Raw genomic sequence first — 22,727 nt, forward strand, 5'->3', positions numbered from 1 at the left:
TTTTATGTTATTATTCATAAAACAACACATTAAGTTTTTGGCACCGTTGTAAAGCGGAGTCAAATTTATAAATTTTACACAATTATATTTTCATTGGTCAACGACAAATAAATCTTACTGCTTTTCAAGGTACGTGAGGCACGTGCCTGTGTGATTCTGGTAATGTGGTAATTTGTGGTTTTCTTAGACATCCCCCTACGTGATTGTTGTAAATAGGGCTAGAAAGCCTTTCTTATGCCTTTTTCTAAGGCAAAATAAAGCTAGTCCATGAAGTTGAAGCTTCCTCAATCCACATAGCATCCTACACATTTGTTTTGATCCCCTTTCTAAATTGCAAAGCCCGGATAATATATGTCCATTGTTATTTGAATTCTATAATTAACCATTTTGTTTTTCTACTCAATGGGTAGGTGCACATATTACGAAATATGTTAACAACTTAATTGATCAAATCAGAGTAAATGAAAATCTAGCATTAACACAACTATAAAAGCCCTAATTCCTTAGAAAAATGATATAAGGAAATAAATCATCAGAGAAAATCACAAAACCACATCCCATAAAAATAGAGGTGTGAAAGAAAGTTTATATACGCATGATAAAAAGAACATCATAAAAACATCACATTAAAACCATTGTTGCAAGGAAAACTGAAAACTAAATACTTACAAAATGATTTACTCTCCCCTTCATAGTAGCCAACTCTTCTCTCATACAATAACCTCTCAAAAAATATAAGAAAATACAAAGGGGAAAATGTGAAAAAATCACTCAACTTTATTGCCCAAGCTGCCTTCTCTCATCTAAAAGCCAATATAAGGCAAAAATTCTCATTTCTCATTAAGAAAACATATTTTATTGTTAGGTTTACAATAAGGATCCAAAATAGGCATCCAAGCTCTCCAAATACGTCAATAGGTACATGATCAACAAGAAATCCTACAAAATATGAGTTTTAGACGTCTGGCGGTGTAGCCACGCTAGACCCCTACGTGGTCAAGCCCGAAATTGGTGTGGTCACACCCAGATTAAGTGTGGTCTCGCCGGACTGCACTATATGATGCATTTTGATGCCGTTTTGCATGCTCGACACCTATAACCTGCACAACATCAAGAAAAACTTTTCTTAAGTGTAAATCAATGATAAATAAGTGAAAATAATATGTAAAATATAGGAAAAAAATTTTATGTGAAATCACATAAATTTGATGCATGACAATTACTCAATGGATATAAAGCCAAATATTATATAGTTCTTACTTTGAGTTTAATTAATGGTTTATACAAGTTTCGGAAGGGGTATTGGAGATTGGGTTACAAAATTTTAAGTACAATATTTATATTTAATTTTTTATTTAGTTATTATAAACTAAAAAATATAAACTGGATCACACACAAGGCATATAGTGAAGAGTAAATTAGTACAACAAAACTTAATTTACCAATTTATCACAAAAGCATGAGAAGATAAATAGAACATTAACCACAACAATAAAAATTCTAAAGTTAAATAGATAGTTATGGACAACAAAAAAATTTTCATGATTTGGCCAAAACTTACATCCAAGCCTTTGCATTTATACACATCTAATTTCTTGTAAAATCCAAACAAAAATAATTTTTTACTTATCTAGAAGTAGAGAAGCCTATTTAAACACACCTTCATCTAATTTCACCTCATGCTCATAAAAATAGCCTCCAAGTCTTCTTTAGTTTTATTTACTAAAATACAAAATACAACTAATTAATAATAATAAAAAGAACTTTAATCATAAGAAAATATTTTTTTGGACATGTTTGACGACGAGCATGAAGAATTTGTAGAGCTCAACAAGCATTAACATAATCTTCATGTTTAAGTAAGAAATATTACGAAAATTTTACACTTAAAAATTTCTTGGTTGTTGTAGGAAAAGGGGAGAGCGGTAGTGTTTCACTAAGGATATCACAATAGGCATCATGCTCTAAAAAATATTAAGTATTTATTCTTATGTGGGCTTAAGATTTGATCTAAATTGAAATGAAATAATAAAAAACATTTATTAGCCTTATTTATTAATTCATCAAAAATCTAAAAATCCTAAGCCCGAATTTGAATTTATATGATTAGTAATTGTTATTAATTTTTTTCTAAAATTGACCTTTATAGAGGTGTGTAATGTTTAATTAAGATTCACTTTGTAAGAACCCAAAATAAGTTTGGGAGACTTGATAAAATTAAATTTTAGGATCTTAAGTCATTATATTTTTCTTATAGTGTCATAATACTTTTTGATGACTTACAATATTATAGAGTCACGAAAAGTATGATGGATGATCATTTTCATATTTTTAATTCTACATATTTAATTTATAAGATTAATCCAAATGCTTTCATTCAAATTGGTATATGCAATGGCTCAGTTATGTTCTGATAGAAATTATAGAAAAGATATATCTTATTTTTAGAATAAACTTTTGCTAATTAAAAAATACTAATTATAATTATTGGGTAGCTCATATATCCGTCTATGCATTGAATCTTTCATGTTTTGAGCACTATGGATTTACACATGAAAAAATACAAATTAATTTATATCTCTAATCATTAGGTCATTATATGCACATTTTTTATGACAACTTGTTATCCTACAAACATTAAATTAAAGAGAAAAAACTATTAGTCTATTCATTTCTTAGTGTAATATATAAGCGTCAAAATGAAGTCATAGGCTTATGAGTTAGCACATTTTCCTTGATTAATTTAAGTTGAAATAGAAGTTCTTATAAAAAAAATAATCAAAAGTGGAAGAAAAAACTCACAACAATGTAAAAGCAAACAAAAAAAAAAGAATGCAAGGAATTAATGCAACAAAGATAACTAAATCACTAATATTAAATTAGCATGAACATATTAACTTTATTGGTCTTAATTAGCTTTATAAAATAGGGGATGATACTTACTAATCTATTAATATTAAATATTCACCGAGTCCTAAGTTTCTTGTAAGATTAAAAGAAAAAACTTATGTAAGACTAAGAGATACATCAAAAAATATAAGTTTATTCTCTACAATTTTTTTTAATTTGGCTTGACATACACTAATGAATCTACAGTAGATAACCACCAACTATTTAATCCTTTATAGAACTAATGATTTAATGTTAATAAACATTTGAAAATTTATGAGGAAAAGAAGTATACATTGCAATAAGATAAAGTCACCAATAACATATTATAATAGATGTACAAGCTTCTAGTTTTGATACCAAATGATAGATGAAATGTTAGAGCCCATTACAATAAAAGATGAAATTAATAAAGAAAATGATGGATGATATACATATATAGTATAATTATGAAGGAAGTTTTTCAAAGAACCTCAATAGAGAAAGCAATCAAGTTTAACCTCGTATATAGTTAACAACTAAACTCTTTTATGATATAAAATTAAAACTTAATATTATGTTAGTTAAATATTTATTTTCTAAAACAACTCACCTCATATACACAAGTACAAAATATTCATGAAATTTCTTAATTGATGGCCACATTACTTATTAAAGAGATCCTTATTGTAAGGATATAAATTTTAGTTTCTTGCATTCAAACTTAATTAAAGGTGGAGAGAGAGGGAGAGAAAGGGAGAGAGAGGGAGAGAGCAAAGAAAAAGAAGGAGAACATTTCATACTTATTTCTTTCTTTGAAAAATTAGTCCTCCCTTATTAGAAAGATAAAAAATCACAATAATTTCTTTTATGATGCATAATCTCTCTCTTGGTTGTTCCATCATTAATTAGAAAAATATTACATCAGGACTCCGTATGTAGAGCTACGTGTGGAGTCCAATGAAATTACGCCGTGGAGGAGATTGGCCCGGCAACCCAAGGGAATATTCCCCTCGTATTTTTCAAGTGTTATTGTGTGTTATTCAGGTGTTATTCAAGTATTATTGATGTATTATTGTGTTTTTATAACACCGGGATTATTCCCAAAACACAACACTTGAATAACATATAATAATATATATATGAATAACACACAATAACATCTGAATAACATGAGGGAAATATTTCCTTGGGTGACCGGGCCGATCACCTCCACGGCATAATCGTAGCTCTACGTGCGGGGTCCTGATGTAATATTTTTTCCATTAATTAAGATTCTAGTGGTTGAATCTTTCTATTAAAAACTAATATGAATTTTATCATATGAATTATAAAATTGAAGTTTAAACACTTCCCAATTTCATGTGATGATACAATAATAAACTAATTTCTTTCATGAATATAGTGCTAGCATGCACCTTTTTGAATAAAAAAATCTTAAACTAATTGTGTTATCATTTTTTTAATAATAATATGATGAATATAATGTATACCAATATTCTTGCATTTATATTTTGAGGATCAACTCTTGCATGAAGATAACTCTATTTGAAAGTCACTTTAATGCCTTCCAAAAATATAAAAATCTAATTTATGCCTATAAATATCCAAAATTTACTATCCTTATTATTCTATATTATTAATATGTCCAAATGGCCTAAATAATATTAGCCATTAACACCCAACATGGATTTATAGTTAGATATTAAAACTTTAGGAACAAACGATCACTTAATTACTTTAATATTCCTCTCATTTCAATAAAGCCTATATATAACAGTTTTTATATAATATTCTTCCTCATTGATGTAATTATTGACGAGTTTTACCAACTTGGCTAAAGTACTTTATTTATATAAATTGAGTGCAATTTGAATATTCCTTCCCTTAGATCTTGAGTGAGCATGCATTGTATCAAAAGCTCCAATTCTTTCATTTCAAACGCCTCCCATCGGAGTTTGACAATAAAGAACTGTAAGGCTCATTGCCTCCGTCTCATCTTCAATAGAGCTTTGGAATTCTCTAGAGGTCTTTCAACACTTATGAATTAGATGATGATATTCTTTTGAATTGAACAAATAAAATGGAACTTCCAAGCAAATGACACAAAAATCACCAAAGTGATTACCCTTTAAAATCTCATTTATGTTAATCAGTGAGATGGTCAACTCAAAGCAGGCAATGTGATTTGCTAGATGTCTCTCTTATAAAAATCAAGTATCAAATTTTGAACTTACATGAAGGCTAAAACATAACAGTCTCTCTAAAGAACATACTTTAGTTAAGATGATGCTTTTTAGCCTTTTGTGGTGGAGTTGATTTTACCCACTCCATGAATAATAAAATTCATCATTAGTTGGAGTTGAAATCAATGCCCTAAAGTTTTATGATTGTCAATGAATAAATGAGCCTGGGAATCAATTATAATTTGCTATTTGTGAAATAATTATGAGAACATGCTGAATAACTTCTTAAATCGTTCTAATTAACCTCTCTTCCATTTTGTTTTCTTTTAGTGATTGACCTCTCTCTATCCTTTTGTTCTAATACCTAAATTTGGTAGCAATTTTCTATATTTACTGTACCTAAAAAGATGTTAAACTTATATTTATTTCTAGGCAAAAAAAAAAAAAGATTCTCATTAAAAAGAAAGAATAACACATGAGAATAGAGGGAAGATATTTGGTGTGTGTGTGGGTTTAGTGAATGCTTTAGAGGCCCTTGGCTCCAACATCAAATTTCTGGGATGGGTCAAGTGGTGCGAAGCTACAACTATGGCAAGAATAAATCGTAAGAAATCGAGGGGCTAAAAATTAAATAGAGATCCAAATAAATATGGCTAAGAGTATAAATTTTCTTTCTTTTAAATAAGATTATATTTTTTTTTTATTTCTAAAAAGAGGACCAAATGAATGAACATGTGATGAAACAAGCTCTTAACTTGTATCTAGAAGTTCGACATAAATATCACAAGTTATCAGGCTGAAAGGATTTAACATTAAAAGCACAGTTGATGCCATAACAGGTTCCTGAAAGACAAAAATCATTTCAAAAATTCAAGAACACTACATCAAGTCAGCATCTCAAGTTAAGGAACATCAACAAACAACAATACAAGTTTTGACTTCAGCTTGTCTAACCTCTCTTCCATCCAAGGAGCTTAGAAAAGCCCTATGTTCCAAGCTCTCAAAAATTCAAATTAACTAAACGTCAATAATAAACAAAATTAAAAGTGATAATTTCACATCTAATATTTAATAATATGAGAGATGCATGTTACAAATTAAGAACATAATGAAACATTTCTCTAAAATGTAATTGCATGGAATTATAGTTGCTGATAAGCCGAATAATTTTCACAGTAAAATCTGAATCTGGAGGACTCAATAGGGGGGTTGATGCAACTGATTGAAGAAAATTTTGTAATTTTAAGATTGACGATAACCTCTACCCCTTCCTCGACCTCCAAAACCCCTTCCTCTTCCACTGCTTCTTCCACCATGAGATAAACCTTCCAGTGCTCTGTTAACAAGTTGGTTTTGCATGCCTCCCCCACCACGGGCCATTTTACTTGGAGTATTCAAACCCGTAACATTTGAAGGACCTCCAGTTCTCTTGGCCCTGCAAAGGAATAGTCAACAAAAACATACTTCATACTACCAAGAGGATATCATAAATTTTTTTCGTTATACATGTATGAGTAGATTTGGCAGTGATGAACGAGGAAGTACAAAAAAATGTAATGTAGAGGAAAATTTTACGAATGAGCAACAAAATTGAATATTACATAATTATTATAAAAAATGCTAGAAGCCTTGCTGAGAGAATTGTCAACAAAATAAAAGCAATAACTTTCTATGACTTATTAATAGGCTTTGAATTATATATGGAGAGATATTTAGAATAAAGAGTTAAATTCCAAAAGTTCTCCAACCATTCTTATGTGACCAATTTTATCCTATAGGAATAAAAGATTTCTCTAATTTAATCTCTTATCTATCAAAGATTGATCCACAATAATCCCTCACGGGCTAAATTAGGATCGATTTTGAATCATAATTCTACATGAGGTTTTTTTTTTTGTCAATTTATTTTTTCAATAGACTAAATTAAGGAAATATGACACCTTAGAAGCATATTGGCAACACAAGTATAACCTTTAGACTATTTTGAGAGTTAATTAAAGAATAACCAAAGCAAATTATAAGATATTTTGCTCAATTTATGCAAAAAGTGAAAAGTTGTATCATGATCGAAGATGAAAATTTAATAGAAAGTTGAGAAATACTACTTTGAGAAATTAATAAATAAATCTTAAGGTGGAAATTATTTTAGAAGAATAATATTTCATATAATAAAATATATTATAGGTCAATCTAAAACATATATTTTTTTAAGTCTAAAAGGTAGAGTTAACGATAAAAAAAATGCATAAATTCAAGGATTCAAACCTATGTTAAATTTATTAAAATTTAGAAAATTATGGGGGTTATTGTGGTTATTTGGTTTTAAGAAATAAGGATGCCAATATGAAACCCCTCAAGTAAAATGAAGTTGGAATTTCAACAAGAAATAAGGATGCCAATATGAAACTCCCAAGTTAATTGTAGTCGTCATAGAGCACTACTAGGATGGGTGACCTCCTGGGAAGTTACACCAATGGGGCAAAATCATGAGGCCATTTGGCCAAAGCGGACTATACCTTGATGGGTTCGGGCTGTCATAAATGGTATCAGAGCATTGCACTAGTCAGAATAAGGGAACTAAGTGTCATACAGAGCAAAGTGCTACACCATGGGAGCCACCTCTTGAACCTTGAATGAGACAAAGAGCTACATGGTGAGAGCCACCTCTTGAATCTGTAGGCGCCATCACTAGAATCTTATCTACCTGGTGGATGATTAAGGGGTAAGAAAACAAACGAGGAGAGGCTTAGCCGCGTGAGGGGGGGGGGGGGGGATTGCGAAACACTTAAGAAGAATGAAGTCGAACTCTTAAACATCAAGGTGCATTTTAGTGTAACGGTAGAATTTTGATAAGGAATTTCAAAGTTTAGCATAGTCGTCATGAAGCACTACTAGGTATTATGGTATTTTTTTTCTTGATTTCATTGAAATTGAAGGGAAATATTGTGTATATATATATTTATTTATTGCTACAAATGACAAAAATGGATAAAATATTCCCTTTACTCCAAATTCATGCACCATTGATATAGGTTAAGAGATAACTTATAAGCTCCCGATTGAATAACCAAAAAAAAATAATAATAATAAAAGAGTCAAAAATATATTGTGATAGGATAAAATAATGACACAAAGGTACATTATCAAATTGTAATATGATCAATAATGTCCAATGAATCAAAGTGTTGCATCTAAGTTGAGAGACAAACTAAAAATGTTAAAACAGATGGATGACAAAATAAGGAATAATAAATTAAAAAATAATTATATTTAGGGTTATGAGAAAAACATGGAATAATCAATGTTAAAACGGATGCATGACAAATTTACACCCCTAAGTTGTTCAAAAATAACCTATGTTTGGCTCACTATCGAGCTTGTACTCAACTCATTTATTTTGTAAGTTACTCGAACAGGAATGGATTATTTGAGAAAAAGTGAGCTTTGGCTATAACTTCTTTTGGAAATTGTCTCTTCCATTTTGCATAGGTCCTGAAAAAAGCTCTATTTATTTAGTCCTAAATTATTTGAAAGTTAGATAAATATTGCCGTAAATAATGAAAGACAAAGCATTATTGCCTAGCTCATTTCCTCAATGGTTGAGCTGGCATCTGTGGACCATGAGGGGTCATTTGAGTGATGAATATGTTGCGGCATTTTAATTATCTTAAGAAGATTTAATAAGTTTTTTAAAACAAATTAATAAGATTATACTGTTGATTTATGAATGCTTCTTCTATAGAAAATAACTTTAAAATAAAATTTTGAATGAGCTAAATGAGCTCACTTAAATTAAAGCAAACCAAATGTGAACAAGACATGCCCAAACAAGTTTGAGATATCATAATTCAAATGAACCAACACGAGCAAGCGCCATAGACCACCCAAGCTCAACAAATTTACACCCGTAATTAAATTAGACGAACTATAGGAGTAATAACTATTAAATATATGGTATTTAAAAATAGATTTCGGGCGTTAGAAAATTTACAATGAAAAATAGAAAATACGCTCATTAAATTAAATTAATGTTAAAGAATTAAATAAAAGATGGGGCAAATAAAGATTACAGGAATAGAAGTTGTTCGAAATGACAGAAGGAAAATAAATTTAACACCTTAGACACTATTCTGCAAAAACAAATGAAAAAAAAGGGATTCACAAAACCAAACCAAAATAATGTAAACGGCCAATGATGAGCATTAGGAATTAGGATAAATTTGGCTTTGTATATAGAAGACGCTTTAGAATATATTAATTTCACTTCCATTTATTTCCTATTTGTAAACAAGATCATTATACTTCATGGGTTTTGGATATTAAAATCACATATTGATATCTAATTATATTTGACAATATAATGGAATTACAAAAAAATCAACATTTCAAAATGACCTTTGTATCTACAAGCAACCAAACATGCCATAGAAGCGGGAGGGGTGGTAGTACATAATCAAAAAATAAACTTACCCGGCAATTGCTGCTGGCGTCCCTTTTTTCTGTTCCTTCCATGAGGGGCTTATCTTGTTGTTATCACCAATAAATGAAGGAGATTTCGCATGCAATGGCTGCAGAAGAAGAATAGGTAAAATTAGTTCCAAATATAAAGAAATTCAATAAAAAGACTAATCTTCTCTCTACCTGTGTCATAATTAGTATATTGTTGCATACTCGGAGCGCAATGGTGGCTTTCTGCTGCTCAGCTTTCTGCAAGTCATTGACGAGTGAGTCAGCTCATAATTATAACTGTTTGAATGCTGGATTTCAGTAACTTACAATATTGGCTTTTTCATCTTCTGTCTTAGCTGCAGAGATTGCCTTGTTATGATCTGCCATGCCCTGGGTTAATTTCTTTATGGCAACTCTCACAATTTCCTCAATAGAGTTCAATCTAAAAACAAAAACATGATAAGACAGGCAAAAAATCAAACACAATCTAAACATCTATCGTTCACCAAATAGAAATTTAAAGTGAAAATGATGCATAAATTAAAAGAATAGTGAAACACTAAAAGAAAAAAAAATGTTATTGTTTCTTAACATGCATAATTTTTTGACAGATGATTCTTACTCCGCCACTAGAGGCAATCATTTCCTTTACCAAGTTTAAGAATGTGTTTGTCACCCAGTTTGTCAGCACCAAAAGATCATTGAGAAGCTCCTAAACTCTCCTGAAAATAAGGATAAAGGCCGGTGAGCTGCTCAAGAACTCCATTGTGAAGTTCTAGAGTAAAAATGTTTGAAACCTAAACCATACGCCAACAATCACCCAAGCTGCTCGTACCTAAGCTCTACATGAAAAATCATTCAGGTACACTCTCGGCTTGTCGTACCAAAAATGTTTGCATAACAACTCAAACTCATTAATAGTTACCATAAATGCTGAAGAATATAGCAATGCCGTAGAACCCCCTTCCTCCAATCACCTGGAAAATGCCTCCATCAAACAAAATGTCTCAGGGTCCTTAATCGTGGTAGGAGCTGCCCAAGAGTGCTAAGAATAAATAGAATGGGTCAAAGTTAGTGAGATTATCCATACTACCATAAGAGGTGTCGCGACCCGAGAGATCAACAAGATTTGTTGTTTATCAAACTCCATAAACAAATAAACTACAATCCCCACTTGCAAAGACCGCGAAAAGAGACCACAACCTACTCATCATCAAATGACAATTTCTTTGCTCTACCAGCCGATGGAGTCCAAAGGCGGAATCTTTGAGTTAGCACTTCCTTCAACCCCAAGCACAAAGATCGACTGGTCCAAGCTCTCCAAGATGACCTTGAAGTGTTTGCCTGGATAGTCAAAGAAATACAAGGGTTGATCCAGATGTCACTTGCCAAACGTTGGATGTGAAATTCCTAGTTGGGCCCAAAAAGTTAGTAGTCTAAAAGCTTCTCAAGAACGACCTCATTAAAGAAGTGCAGTACCTTGATTGAATTTCAAACATAGTCATCGTGTAAAATTCAAGTGGCAAGTAAAGAAAGTCTGTGAACATCATGAATGTCAACTTGCTAAAACAACAGTTACACACTCCCTTGAATAGAAATTTTGGTTGACTCAATAGTCGATTTCCCTCTAATAAACTTAATATTTTGTGGATCTTCCAATAGATCAGAATGTATCTAGCTGATTATAAGAAACATAATTCTTTATAGGAAAACGTTTGTTGCTACATTGTGATACCATTTGGCTTCAAAATGACAGCAGTAAATGATGGACCAAGAGTTCAAAATCAAAAAGGAAATTGAAAGTGCATTTCAAAGGCGTATTGGTAAAAAGGAGGATCCCCAAGCAACACAACATATTTGAATTAAAAGAGGCATTTGCCATGTTAAAGAGGTAAAACATACGTCGCAACCTCACAAGTGTACTAAAAAGTTACAAAAAAAAAAAAAATTATTGGTGAACTTGCTCCCCCTTGAGGGCATTAGGGTTAATCTTGACAAAATGAAGGAAATCTTGGATATGCCCTCCAAAAACTTACCAACTATGGTAGTTGACTAGGAGAGTCATAGGTTGAGTTACCTCGAAGTTAAGTGACAAATGCTTGCCCTTCTTTAAAAATTTGAGGAGCACAAATATTTTACAAGGAACAAGAAGCCTTCCAATATTTATAGTCGCTCCTATACCCCCCTTCCATTATTGCAAAGTCCTATACCTCGGAATGGGAGAACATGCCATGATATATGCAACTACTCGAGAAAAATAAGCAATGGCTAGTCTATTACATGAATAAAATCCTACAAAAACTCGAACTAAGATATTTGATCATGTAAAAAACTATAAGGGGAAATTATCACAACTCAATGGTTTGGAACGAATTTTCAAGCACCCCAGATCAAAATCATCACAGATCACCTACTGAAGAGTGTACTTGTCATACCAAATCAGTCTAGAAGATTCTTGAAGTATATAGTTGAACTGAAATAGATTTGAGTAACCAATATGACAAGGATAACCAATCAAGCACATGCACTTCCCGATTTCATTGTTGACTCCACTCTCCTTGATGTTGGGCAAGAGGTATCAAGCAATAAAAGTTCAACATTGGCCTTATCCATCGAGTGGGCATCAGAAAAATAAGGATCAAAGTTACACTTCATGAATGGAGTTGAAGCTAGGCCCTGCTATATTCCCAGACTCACAACTCATTATAAAAAAAGTTAATGGGCCATTTGAAACTTGAAAATAAGTTCTACAAAGACGCCTTTACAACAAAAACAACAACAACAAAGCCTTAATCCCACTAAGTGGGGTCGGCTACATGAATCTTTTTTCTCCATTGTGTAATATTGAGTGTCATATTTTCATTTAATTCTAATAAATTAATATCATTTTTTATACAATAATCCTAAGTCTTCCTAGGTTTACCTCTGTCTTTCTTAACATATGTCAAATCTATAACATCTACTCTCCTAATCGGCTCATCAGATGGCTAACGTTTAATGTGACCAAACCATCTACAAAAGCGCCTTTCCAAGGTAAAAATAGAAATTGGCTAATTTAAGTATATCAAGATCAAACGAAGTCTAAAGGAATTAAATCAGCTCATTGACCTACTTTTCAAGAGCGGGAACCATGATGATGAACAAACATTGGAGTTTCCAATTTTAGCAATGAAGAAACATAAATTTTGGAGGTTAAGAAGCCACTTGCAATAAGGTAAACTCGTTCATTGAGTAGCTAAGAACAATTGGTATTCCATCCTTTATCTTAAGCTAATGAAGATTCAAAATTAGAGCAACTGGGAAGCTCTTCAAGGGTTTGGTCAACTTGCTAAATGTGAGGTCGAGAGGATTCTAAAAGAAATTCATTAAGAAAAGTGAGGGGGTTATTCAATTGGTATAGCCTACGAACAAAATCCTCAAATAAAGTTACTTCTAGCAGACCCTTTGGAAAGATGTAAAAGCTTTCACCAATAAATTTTTTTAATGCCAAAATTTTACCACAATAACCCTTGCACGAATTAGCCCATATACAAATCCCTTATTGTTCATACTTTTACATATGTAATTGATTAGGCCGATTACCCCATCCAACAGTCAAAAGAAATTTACCTTAATAAAAATGATTAATCATTTATAGAATGGATCGCAACAGAGGCTTTGGCGAGGCACACGGTATAGTTCATTAAAACTTCTATGTAGCATTTTCTAGTACAAACTCCCAATAAATGCAATCACAGATAACAAATCACATTATCACATAAAAAATCAAAGAGTTTTGCCAAGCTGAAAAAGCTTGCCTCAACTTAGTCTACCCTCCGTAGACTAAGGAGCAGGTGGGGGCGACCAACAAACTAAGAGCAAATGGATTGAAATATTACATTTCTTTTGGGCCTTAAGGAGCACCCCCTAAACAACAATTGGATAGATCTCCTTGAGTTATCCAATGGGATCAAGGCTCTATTGCTAGTCGAGTATGAACTTCAAACTCAAACAATGGTAGAAGCTTCAAACTTTGAATAGAAGAGCTAGGAGAATGGGTTAAAACGAACTAGTGGGGATGACGAATTATGACAACCCAAATGTCAAGAAAAAGTTTGAGGAGAATGGGCAGACGCTTCAAATAGTTGTTGAACTACCAGAGGAGCTAAGGGACTAGACATTGACAAGGATGAAAAAAACCAAGAAGAGGGTGACAAGGTACTACAACCCAAATGTTAAGAAAAAGTTCTACGTCGAGAATTTGGTATTAAAGAAAGTTTATTAGCGCTTCACAAATTTGATTCATCCTAGGAAGAGCCCTACATCATCAAAAAGAAAGTTGAACCAGAATCTTAACATTTAATGACATATAGCAAAAGGAAGAACCAAGGACATAAAGCGGAAACAATTCAAAGAACTTCAATCGACGGAAAGAGTCTCATTCCATATTGTTTTGACATTACACTCTAATATAATCTTACCTGTAGTATTATCAATGTCAAAATTAAAACAAAGATAAAGAACAAACCCTTTTTTTCATAAAATAAAAAGTGGTTATGATTTTTTTCTTTGGAACCAGCTTAGTCCAACAAGTTTTCGATGCAAAAGAGGGTGAGACCAAACCTAACTCGTCGATTGACTCAAAGGAGCCCACTATTCACAATAATATATTAAGAATCAACTTCTTAAAAAACACATGGGATACTCACCCCACTTTCATGAGTTCAAAGCATTGAAGAGATGGGGGAAAGTGTTGAGCACGATTCCGGCCTAGAAACCGTGACAAAGCAAGTCCTGGCGATATTGAGACAAGCTTTGGAAAAATTTTAATCTCAAGGATAAGTGTTGGGCTAATAAAATAAAAAAGAAAGACTAACTTGAGTTTGTGAATAAAAGTGATCTTGGCTTAAAGCCAAATTTAAAAGCCGTGAGACTACTGCTCCTAGGAGAGCTAGGAATCCAAATAGATGAAGAATATGCTTAGCAAAGTCACCGTTTCCATTTTTAGCGAAGTTCCAATCAAAAGAAAATCCAATGCACTCGAAAAAAATTTTTAAATTACAATATTCATAACAACAACAACAACAAAGCCTTAATCCAACTACGTGGGGTCGGCTACATGAATCCTTATCTACGTGGGGTCGGCTACATGAATCCTTTTTCTCCATTGCGTCCTATTCAGTGTCATATTTTCATTTAGTTCTAGTAAATTAAGATCATATTTTGATCATTTATATCATATTTTATTCAGTGTCCTATCCATTTTATACAATTAAGATCATATTAGTAAATTAAGATCAGGTTTTCCTAGGTCTACCTCTGCCTTTCTTAACACAAGTCGAAAAAAAAAACATATACATTCCTAGTCGAATCATCAAATGGTCGACGTTTAATGTGACCAAACCATCTAAGTCGATTTTCTCTAATTTTGTCTGTCACAGGAGCTACACCAACCCTATCACGGATATATTCATTTTGTATTTTTTCTCTAAGTGCAAAGCCACTCATCCACCTAATCATTCTCATCTCGTCAACACTTAACTTATTATTATGCTTCTCTTTTAAAGGCCAACATTCAGCGCCATAGAGCATTGCAGGTCTCACCCCTGTCTTATAAAATTTTCCTTTCAATCTAAGCAGTACTTTTCTATCACACAAAAGGCCCGAAGCATTCCTCCACTTCAACCAACTCGAATCCATGACTAAAGCAACTCGAATCCACTCCACAGGAACTCTGACATATGCAAGAGAGTGTAAAATACCCTCAATCTCTTTGGAATGACACACTTACTCTCCTCACGATCATCCAAGCAGTTTAAGCCCAAACAAGAGAAGCTAAAGCCAGGTCCTCATAAAACACAATCAGAACTCGCAATAAAGCCAAAACCAGCTCCTTAAAGTTCCAATGAGAAGCTTAAATGTGTTAATATAATACTTTTAACCAAAGCAAAAGCCAAGCACCAAAGCAAAAGCCAAGCTTAGCCAAGCTTCAATAAACCCAACACCCAAATCTTCCCAAAATAAGGAACCGCGCCACCGAAGCAAGAAAAGGAAGAACCCCCAATAGGCAAGAACCGAGATTCAACACAAAATCAAAGCCAAACCAAGTTTTTGTTTACCAAATTCCAGACTAGATAAAGACCAAACCGAGCCAAGCAAGGCCAAAACCCAAACCCAGCAAGGGACGAAGTCGAAAACCAAGCTGAAATTGATACCTCCAACACTAAGCCATAATAAAAGTTAGAGCAATATTCTCATGCTTTTAATACATCTCAAAATAGAACTACCACATGCTTTGAGTGAAAGTGGATGAAAGCTTCGTAATACATATACTAACATGCTCATGAGAAGGGAATTATTTCACAAAACCATCCTCTTAATTACTTCCAATATAAGTATGCCTTGGCAGATAGGAAAATATGCCATGACTTCAGCACTTTAGATAAGCAAAGTAAAAGAAAGGATTAATAGCATGCCACATCTTACTTCTAGCATAGATGCATATTTTTTATCTTTCACATGCTTTAATTGATAAACATTTTCAAATACAAGCATAGTGGCAACTAGAGTGCTAAACCATACCCTGAAATCATCATCAGAGGCTCCGCAAGGTTAAAACCGAGAGTCAGTAAAGCACAGAGAAAGGGAGGGAGAAGGAAGTACACACCCTCAAGCTTTTAAATGTCATTCCCACATAACAAATGTATAAAGATTAAGTTAGAACATGTTTAGGAATGAGGCAAATAGTAATCTTCCTATTCTAGTATGCTAACAGAACTCGGCAAAGAACAGGGACGAGCACAAATAAAGCGCAGGGGCTCGGTAAAGAACAGGGTCGAACACAGACAACGCACAGAGGGAGAGGGAAGAAGGTACCTCTTTGAAGCAAAAAGAAAGTAACACAGAAACTTTAAAAGCACTCCACAACTACACTTTCTCTCCCAACAGCAGGAGAAAACCGATTCAAGCACCAGAAGATCAAAGAAGTGAGTGAGAAAGAAAAATAACAGAGTTTTTTCTCCCTTAGAAAGATTTTCGGCCTCTTAGAAGCTTCACAGAGGAGCTCTCATATACGTTAAGGGCAGAGTAGACGAATGATTACGAAGATACGGCAGAGGGATCGAGAGATGCGGAGGATTAGATCGTCGCAGAGAATATGATCCGCGACAGAGAAGATCGAACCGGTATCGCAGAAGATAAGATACGAGAGATGGGCGTCTGTGAGATTTGTCTCGCGTACGAGATGCGAACGCGGGAACGAAACCCCCCCAGCAACACGAAGGAGCGGGTCGGGCGACCGAACGAGCCATCCTAGGGCTAAGGCAGGCCACGGGTTCGAAGGAATAAGGCGGGAGGGAGATGGATTTAGGTTAAGGGTTTTTAAAATAAGTTATTAATAATAATATTATTATTTATTATTATAATTAACACTTAAAACGACGTTCCGGACGCATCGACGCCGTCCGTTTTGTCATTCGGAGTCGTTCGGGCAACCTCATCGTTGATCGGGCTAAAAAGGCGTCGCGGTCCGAATCCTATGAAAATTTCGGCCCGAATTCGATTAAACAGGACTGCGAAGAGCGCAGCGGCACTAAATCAACAAGTAGAGTCAATCCTAAGGTCGTCAGTCTTATAGGAATGCTCCTTGAGTTCCTTCGGAGTAGCCTTACTTGCTAAGCAATAGCGGTCAAGACTACTGCATGGAACATCAAGTCGAGTGAAGAAAAGTCCAGAATTGCTAACGGGGAGGGCTCCTTCACTAGTTTTCTAGGAGTAGTCGACAGCAAGGTCAAAGGTCCTACAGCTAGATCCTATGCTACTAAGGAGGGGAAAATTACACCTCGACCGAAAGCGAGGTCAACAAACGGACCCTCAATAGATGTGGTGTGCTGGGCGAGCACACCGCGCGTACTGGCATTGACCGACAAGATCAACAGGACCAATATAGATTTCCAAGCCAACAAGCCTAGAAAGAAGGGTAGAATCGAGTGCTAATTATTTCCGCTGGGGAATTAGCCAGTGATCATTCGATTTTAAAATCGGTGATCAGGAACTCTCGCTGTGGATTATAGAGTGAATTTGGAGTCACCAAATTTTCAATATTTGTCGAGGATGGGAATTAGCTTTTAGGTGCTGACCCCAAGGTGGGAATCGAAGTTTAGATATTGATCTTGAAAAGGACAGTCGGAATTTAAGTACCGATCTCGAGAGATGGGGAATCAGAATTTAGATACTGATTCGAAAGGAGAATTAAAATTTAGATGTCAATTCAAGAAAAGAGTCGAAATTTATGTATCGACCTCGAAAGGTGGAAATCAAAATTTAGGTACTGATCCGAAAATAAAAATTGAAATTTAGATATCAATCTCAGAAAGAGAGTCGAAATTTAGGTATCGACATCGAAAGGTTGGAATCAGAATTTAGGTACTGATCCGAAAATGAGAATTAAAATTTAGGTATCAATCTCAGGAGGAGAGTCGAAATTTAGGTATCGACCTCGAATGATAGGAATCAAAATTTAGATACTGATTCAAAAGGAGAATTGAAATTTAGGTATCAATTCCAGAATGAGAGCCGAAATTTAGGTATCGACCTCGAAAGGTGAGAATCAGAATTTAGGTACTGATTCAAAAATGAGAATTAAAATTTACAAAGAGTTGTGGTGTTGAACTCATAGATATGTGTCGTTTGAAGATTGATATTGATGAGGAAGATGTGTGAGATTTTATGAGGTGCAAAATTTTGTTTCAATGTTAATTTTGTGGCATTTGTTGTAGGATTTAGACCTAGTTTCAGACAAGAACGGCGTTTGAGTTTTTAAGAACGAGTATTTGTCTCTGAAACATCACGAGGCACGGTACTTCTAGAAATATCGTCCACTGACTAAGGACAAATGTTAGAAAACAACTCAATCTTTAAGGTGCTATCGAAATTATATTCTTTCAAGTACCTATAAAGATGTGTTATTTCTAAGGACGCCACAGCTGAAGTGGTCGCAACTTTGTAGTTTCGTTTGTAGTAGTTGTCGTCTTTAAGAAATCTTTCTGACGTTCTTCGAATTGACGTTGAAGTTGTATTTGTTGGGCACTAAAGAATATGACTTTAGGGTTAAATTTCCATTAACGCCTAATATCATCGTCGATTCTTTAGTTCTTTCTTTCTAAGCCTAAGCAGGTTTCGGAATTTTTTTTCGTGTGATCAAAACATTTTTCTTTGTACAAAGATATTTCAGAGTCAATTAATAACTGACCAAAAGACTCGAGATCATCGAACTTTTTCTTGAATATAATATCAAGAGAAATTTCTTAAGAGAGCATTTTAAGTCTCATTAATTAGGGGAAACTCAGACACAAATTTTTGATTTTTTTGATTATACGTACGTCCACCTCAAACTTCTTCTCAGGGAGACTTTTCTTTTTGCTTTGATTTCTAGGATCAAACGTTTCACACAATCCTTTTTTCTTTTCTTCTTCCTTTTTTTTTTCTTTTCTCCATGTTTTGTTGAGAATTATTATATTTGGTGGAGCATGATTTAAAGATTTTGAATGTCCGAATTCAGACACCAATTTTTTATTTTATGCTCACCTCAAGTTTCTTCTCAGGGGTCTCACAATTTTTTTCTTTGCTCCGTTTATTTTCTGAAAATTACTATATCTGGTGGAACGTATTTCTCTTAAATATTTTGAATGTCCAAACTCCCCTGACTAATAATCCTCGAATATTTCTTAAGACAAATTTTGGGATATTATAATTCGTTCGAAAGTCAGGACCCAGCACATGGCAGGAAATTAGAAGGCTCGTGATATCCCCGAGTCAATTACTCGTATTTCAATCACACTATCTTATTTTGAAATCAACTTAGGACCCAATTCAAATTCTTTAAAGTGAATGACTCAGTTATTATGGCATTAATTCCACTCTCCTTTGAAGTCATATTCGTATCAAAATATCCATTCTCTTTTGATGTGATGAGCTTTCCAAATATCGAATAATTCTGGTCGACAACAAACTCTTTCTTTCATTTCATTCATTGCGGCGGGAAGGGCTGGGACGGACTAACACTGATCCTGCTAATATCCCCTTTAAACAACCAAAGTAGTACAATAGTGGCCAAGAGGCATTTCATCTGTTGTCAGTTGCGTAGAGATCAGTTGAAACAAACAACTTTATCGAAATTATATTGATAGAATCTATTTCAGGTTCTTTTCAAATATTCTTCTGGGATTGTTACATTTCCACTTTCGAAATTCTCCTCAAGCCAATCCTTGAAACTAAAGCAGTCTTCTATGGTTTGGTCGAGCAATCGGTGATATGTGTAGTATTGGGGATGGTCCTCCCGGTCGACCTCTTCGGCCCTTCTTTATTCTGATAGTCTGAGTCTTTGCTTCTTTAGCAAGTCATGAAATATATTCACCACTGACTTCTTCTTAAATAAATATACCTTGCTTAGTTGTTGATTCTTTTGTTAAAGACGACTCTTTATCTGTAGAATGAGGCCTCCTTTCATGTGCATTTGTTAGTTGCACGGACTTTGAATTGGACTCAATCTCGAATCCAAAAAAATGGTGGGGTATAAATGTCGACTGACTCTTCCTCATGTAGAATCTCTTTTCCCTTATTTAGCAAAACAGTTGGCGCGGTGACGGTGAATCGGTAGTAGGAGCAGAAACAATTCTCGGAGAAGTCCCAACACTCCTAACGACAGACTTTCCAATACCAATAGGGTTCTTTTCGACCAACACTTTTGAAGGGGAGAATTCTTTGGCAGACTTCAAGCTGAACTCTATAATAGGTTCCACGAACTAATCTGTCTCGAATTTCATTATTGTGACGGCCACCTTCCCGAACTTGATTCCAATATCATCAAACTCTTATCCAAATTTAATAACTGTCAGGTCAGGCAGTTCATCCCTGTTGACAACGAATTCCGTTTCGGAGGCGAAAGAAAAGATCAACTTTGGCGAAGACATTGTCCTTGACATTTGAAGAATTTCCAAAAACCAACGACGTTCTGTGCCTTGCAGTTTCGTCAGAAGTACTCAAGTTAACGCACTAGCCTTAAGAACTGGGCATATCCTTAATTATTTTATCTTGCAAATTTGCCATTCACTTGTGATTAAAGCATCGAAGAGTTGCAATTAGCAAATTAAATAAGTGCGAAGGGGCACAACAATTTGGCTTGGTTCACAGAAAAGCAAACCAAACCCCAAAGAGACGAAGAAATGCAAAGTTTAGGACCCAGTGCGGGACCAACTTCACAACGCATAACGCCCAAACGGAACTAGTCCACGCCCACCCAAACGGAACTAGTCCACCAACACACCTATTGGGGGTCCGACCCCACATAAAAGATCAAAAGTCCTTAATGGCTTCCTGAACCTCTCTGTTCAAAGTGATTGAACATATGGTACTGAAGTACGAAAAGAGTTGATCGTACTTCACCAAGAAAGAAATGGTTGAAGCATACCAACGGAAGAAGGGTAATTTGGTCCAAGAGGGACATGAAGACATTACCGATATACAAAGATAATATTTCCTGATTTAAATGGAGAGAGAAGTTAGTCCCCAGCGGAGTCGCCAGAAGTTGTCGGCGGGGAAAAGTGTGGTGAGGTTGTCCGTAAGAAGCTGTCGGTCACCGGAATCAAAATCTCGTCGTCCGCTTCGGAAGAACGTTTTTAATTTATATATAGATTTAAGTTTAAAATCAAATATGAAAATCAAACTGACCCCATATTTTTCATAGTTTAAATGAAAGAGCGCTTTACCTCAAACTCTGTATTTATTCCGAGGGATAAACACAAGGCTTGAGGATGAGGCTCAATCAAATAAACTAAGATGTATATGTCGTCCGTTTGGTCTGCGAAACCATTTTATTTGCCGACAAATTCTCCTATTTAATATGAAAAATTAAGGTTTATTTTAAGCTGGGTCGGTAAAAGCTTTCTATAAGGGCAAGTCCCTATAGGTAATTACATCTTAAATGACCGAAATCACTTGAAAATACTCTCGATAAAAATCAGGAAGAAATTATCTTCAAGGACTTCAAAATGATAGGACTTTTTAACAAAATCAGACAAAGAGGTGTGCAAAAGGGAATGGTTCAAATTTGGAACATTTATTACAGAGTCTGAAGGAAGAAGAACTAGGAGATGTCACAGATCCAGAGGAGATCCTCGGTAGCTTCTCAGTCTACCCTATGGTTTGGTTTCAGTTTCGAGGAAAAATATTCAAGTGTTTTATCCTGCCAATTTTATTTAATTAAGGCTTACATTCGTGTAAAACGATCACACAAATAGCCTGAAAGATGTGAGGATTTAGGTCACAACGAACGACAACCTCAGAATCCTAAAACGAGTTAGGGTTTAGATCATACATCGGAGTCATACGAATACTTAACGAAAAGGTTGAGGATTTATGCGCTAGGCGAACAACCTCGAAATCCTGCGGATTATTATTTTAATTTCTAGGAAAGGAATGGTTTAGGTGGGGAAGACATGTTCTGCTATTGAAGATGGTCGTGTTGCCTACCGCACTAGTTCCAAACTCCTTGTCGTGACGAGTTTAAGTTTTCTAAAGTGTCCAGTTATGATGTCAAATTAAACGACCATATGGTAATAGTCCTCTAAACATCCTATATGAAAAGAAAACATACTTAAGGCTATACAATATAAAATGTGCAGTACAGGACAAACAGCAGAAAGCACAATAAAAGAAATAGTATACATGTCATTCATGACAGTAACAGGTATAATAGAAGGAACAGTATAACATGGTATATAGAGCGGTAGCAAGTACAGTAAAAGGAACAGTATAATATGTTTTACAGAACAATAGCAGGTTAAAATAGGAATTAAATATAACATGCCGTACAGAACAGTAGCAGGTAGAAACAGGAATAGCATAACATGCTGTACAGAACAATAACAGGTATAAACAGGAAAATGAAGTGCTGTAAACGTAAAACAAACTTGTACGCCCGTGAGATCCGCTGTTTCTTAAATATAGCAAGCTGAAATGCATTGCAAAAAGCGAAGTCTGGAAGAAACGTCATCCAGGAAACCCGAAGAAGAGTGTAACAATGACACATGAACAAAAACTTAAAAAAATCAACGAGAAAAGACTCAACTAAAAATCCTCAAAATTTCAGAAAAATCTCAAAGAAAAGAAAAGAAGAACGAGTGCTCTGTCCAAAGCTTTGATAAAACAAAGGATTCAGGCAAAGGGGGATCGCAAGCACTCGTGTAG

The 22,727-nt window shown here is 34.4% G+C and overlaps 1 protein-coding gene across 1 annotated transcript in view; it reads right to left on the minus strand.

The window, feature by feature from the left end:
- Positions 1–6,101: 6,101 nt before the first annotated feature.
- The window catches only part of LOC110033332 (apoptosis inhibitor 5-like protein API5), an 84,831-nt gene continuing 68,205 nt past the window's right edge, over positions 6,102–22,727 (minus strand). Inside the window, exons 13-16 of the mRNA XM_020737263.1 lie at positions 9,831–9,945; positions 9,696–9,761; positions 9,525–9,622; positions 6,102–6,489 (exon numbers count right to left, since the gene is read on the minus strand). Coding sequence (XP_020592922.1) covers positions 6,297–6,489; positions 9,525–9,622; positions 9,696–9,761; positions 9,831–9,945 — 472 coding nt within the window. The 3' untranslated portion in view covers positions 6,102–6,296. The remainder of the gene's footprint in view (positions 6,490–9,524; positions 9,623–9,695; positions 9,762–9,830; positions 9,946–22,727) is intronic.

The sequence above is a fragment of the Phalaenopsis equestris genome, unplaced genomic scaffold, assembly GCF_001263595.1.
Source record: "Phalaenopsis equestris unplaced genomic scaffold, ASM126359v1 Scaffold001142, whole genome shotgun sequence".
Lineage (NCBI taxonomy): Eukaryota > Viridiplantae > Streptophyta > Magnoliopsida > Asparagales > Orchidaceae > Phalaenopsis > Phalaenopsis equestris.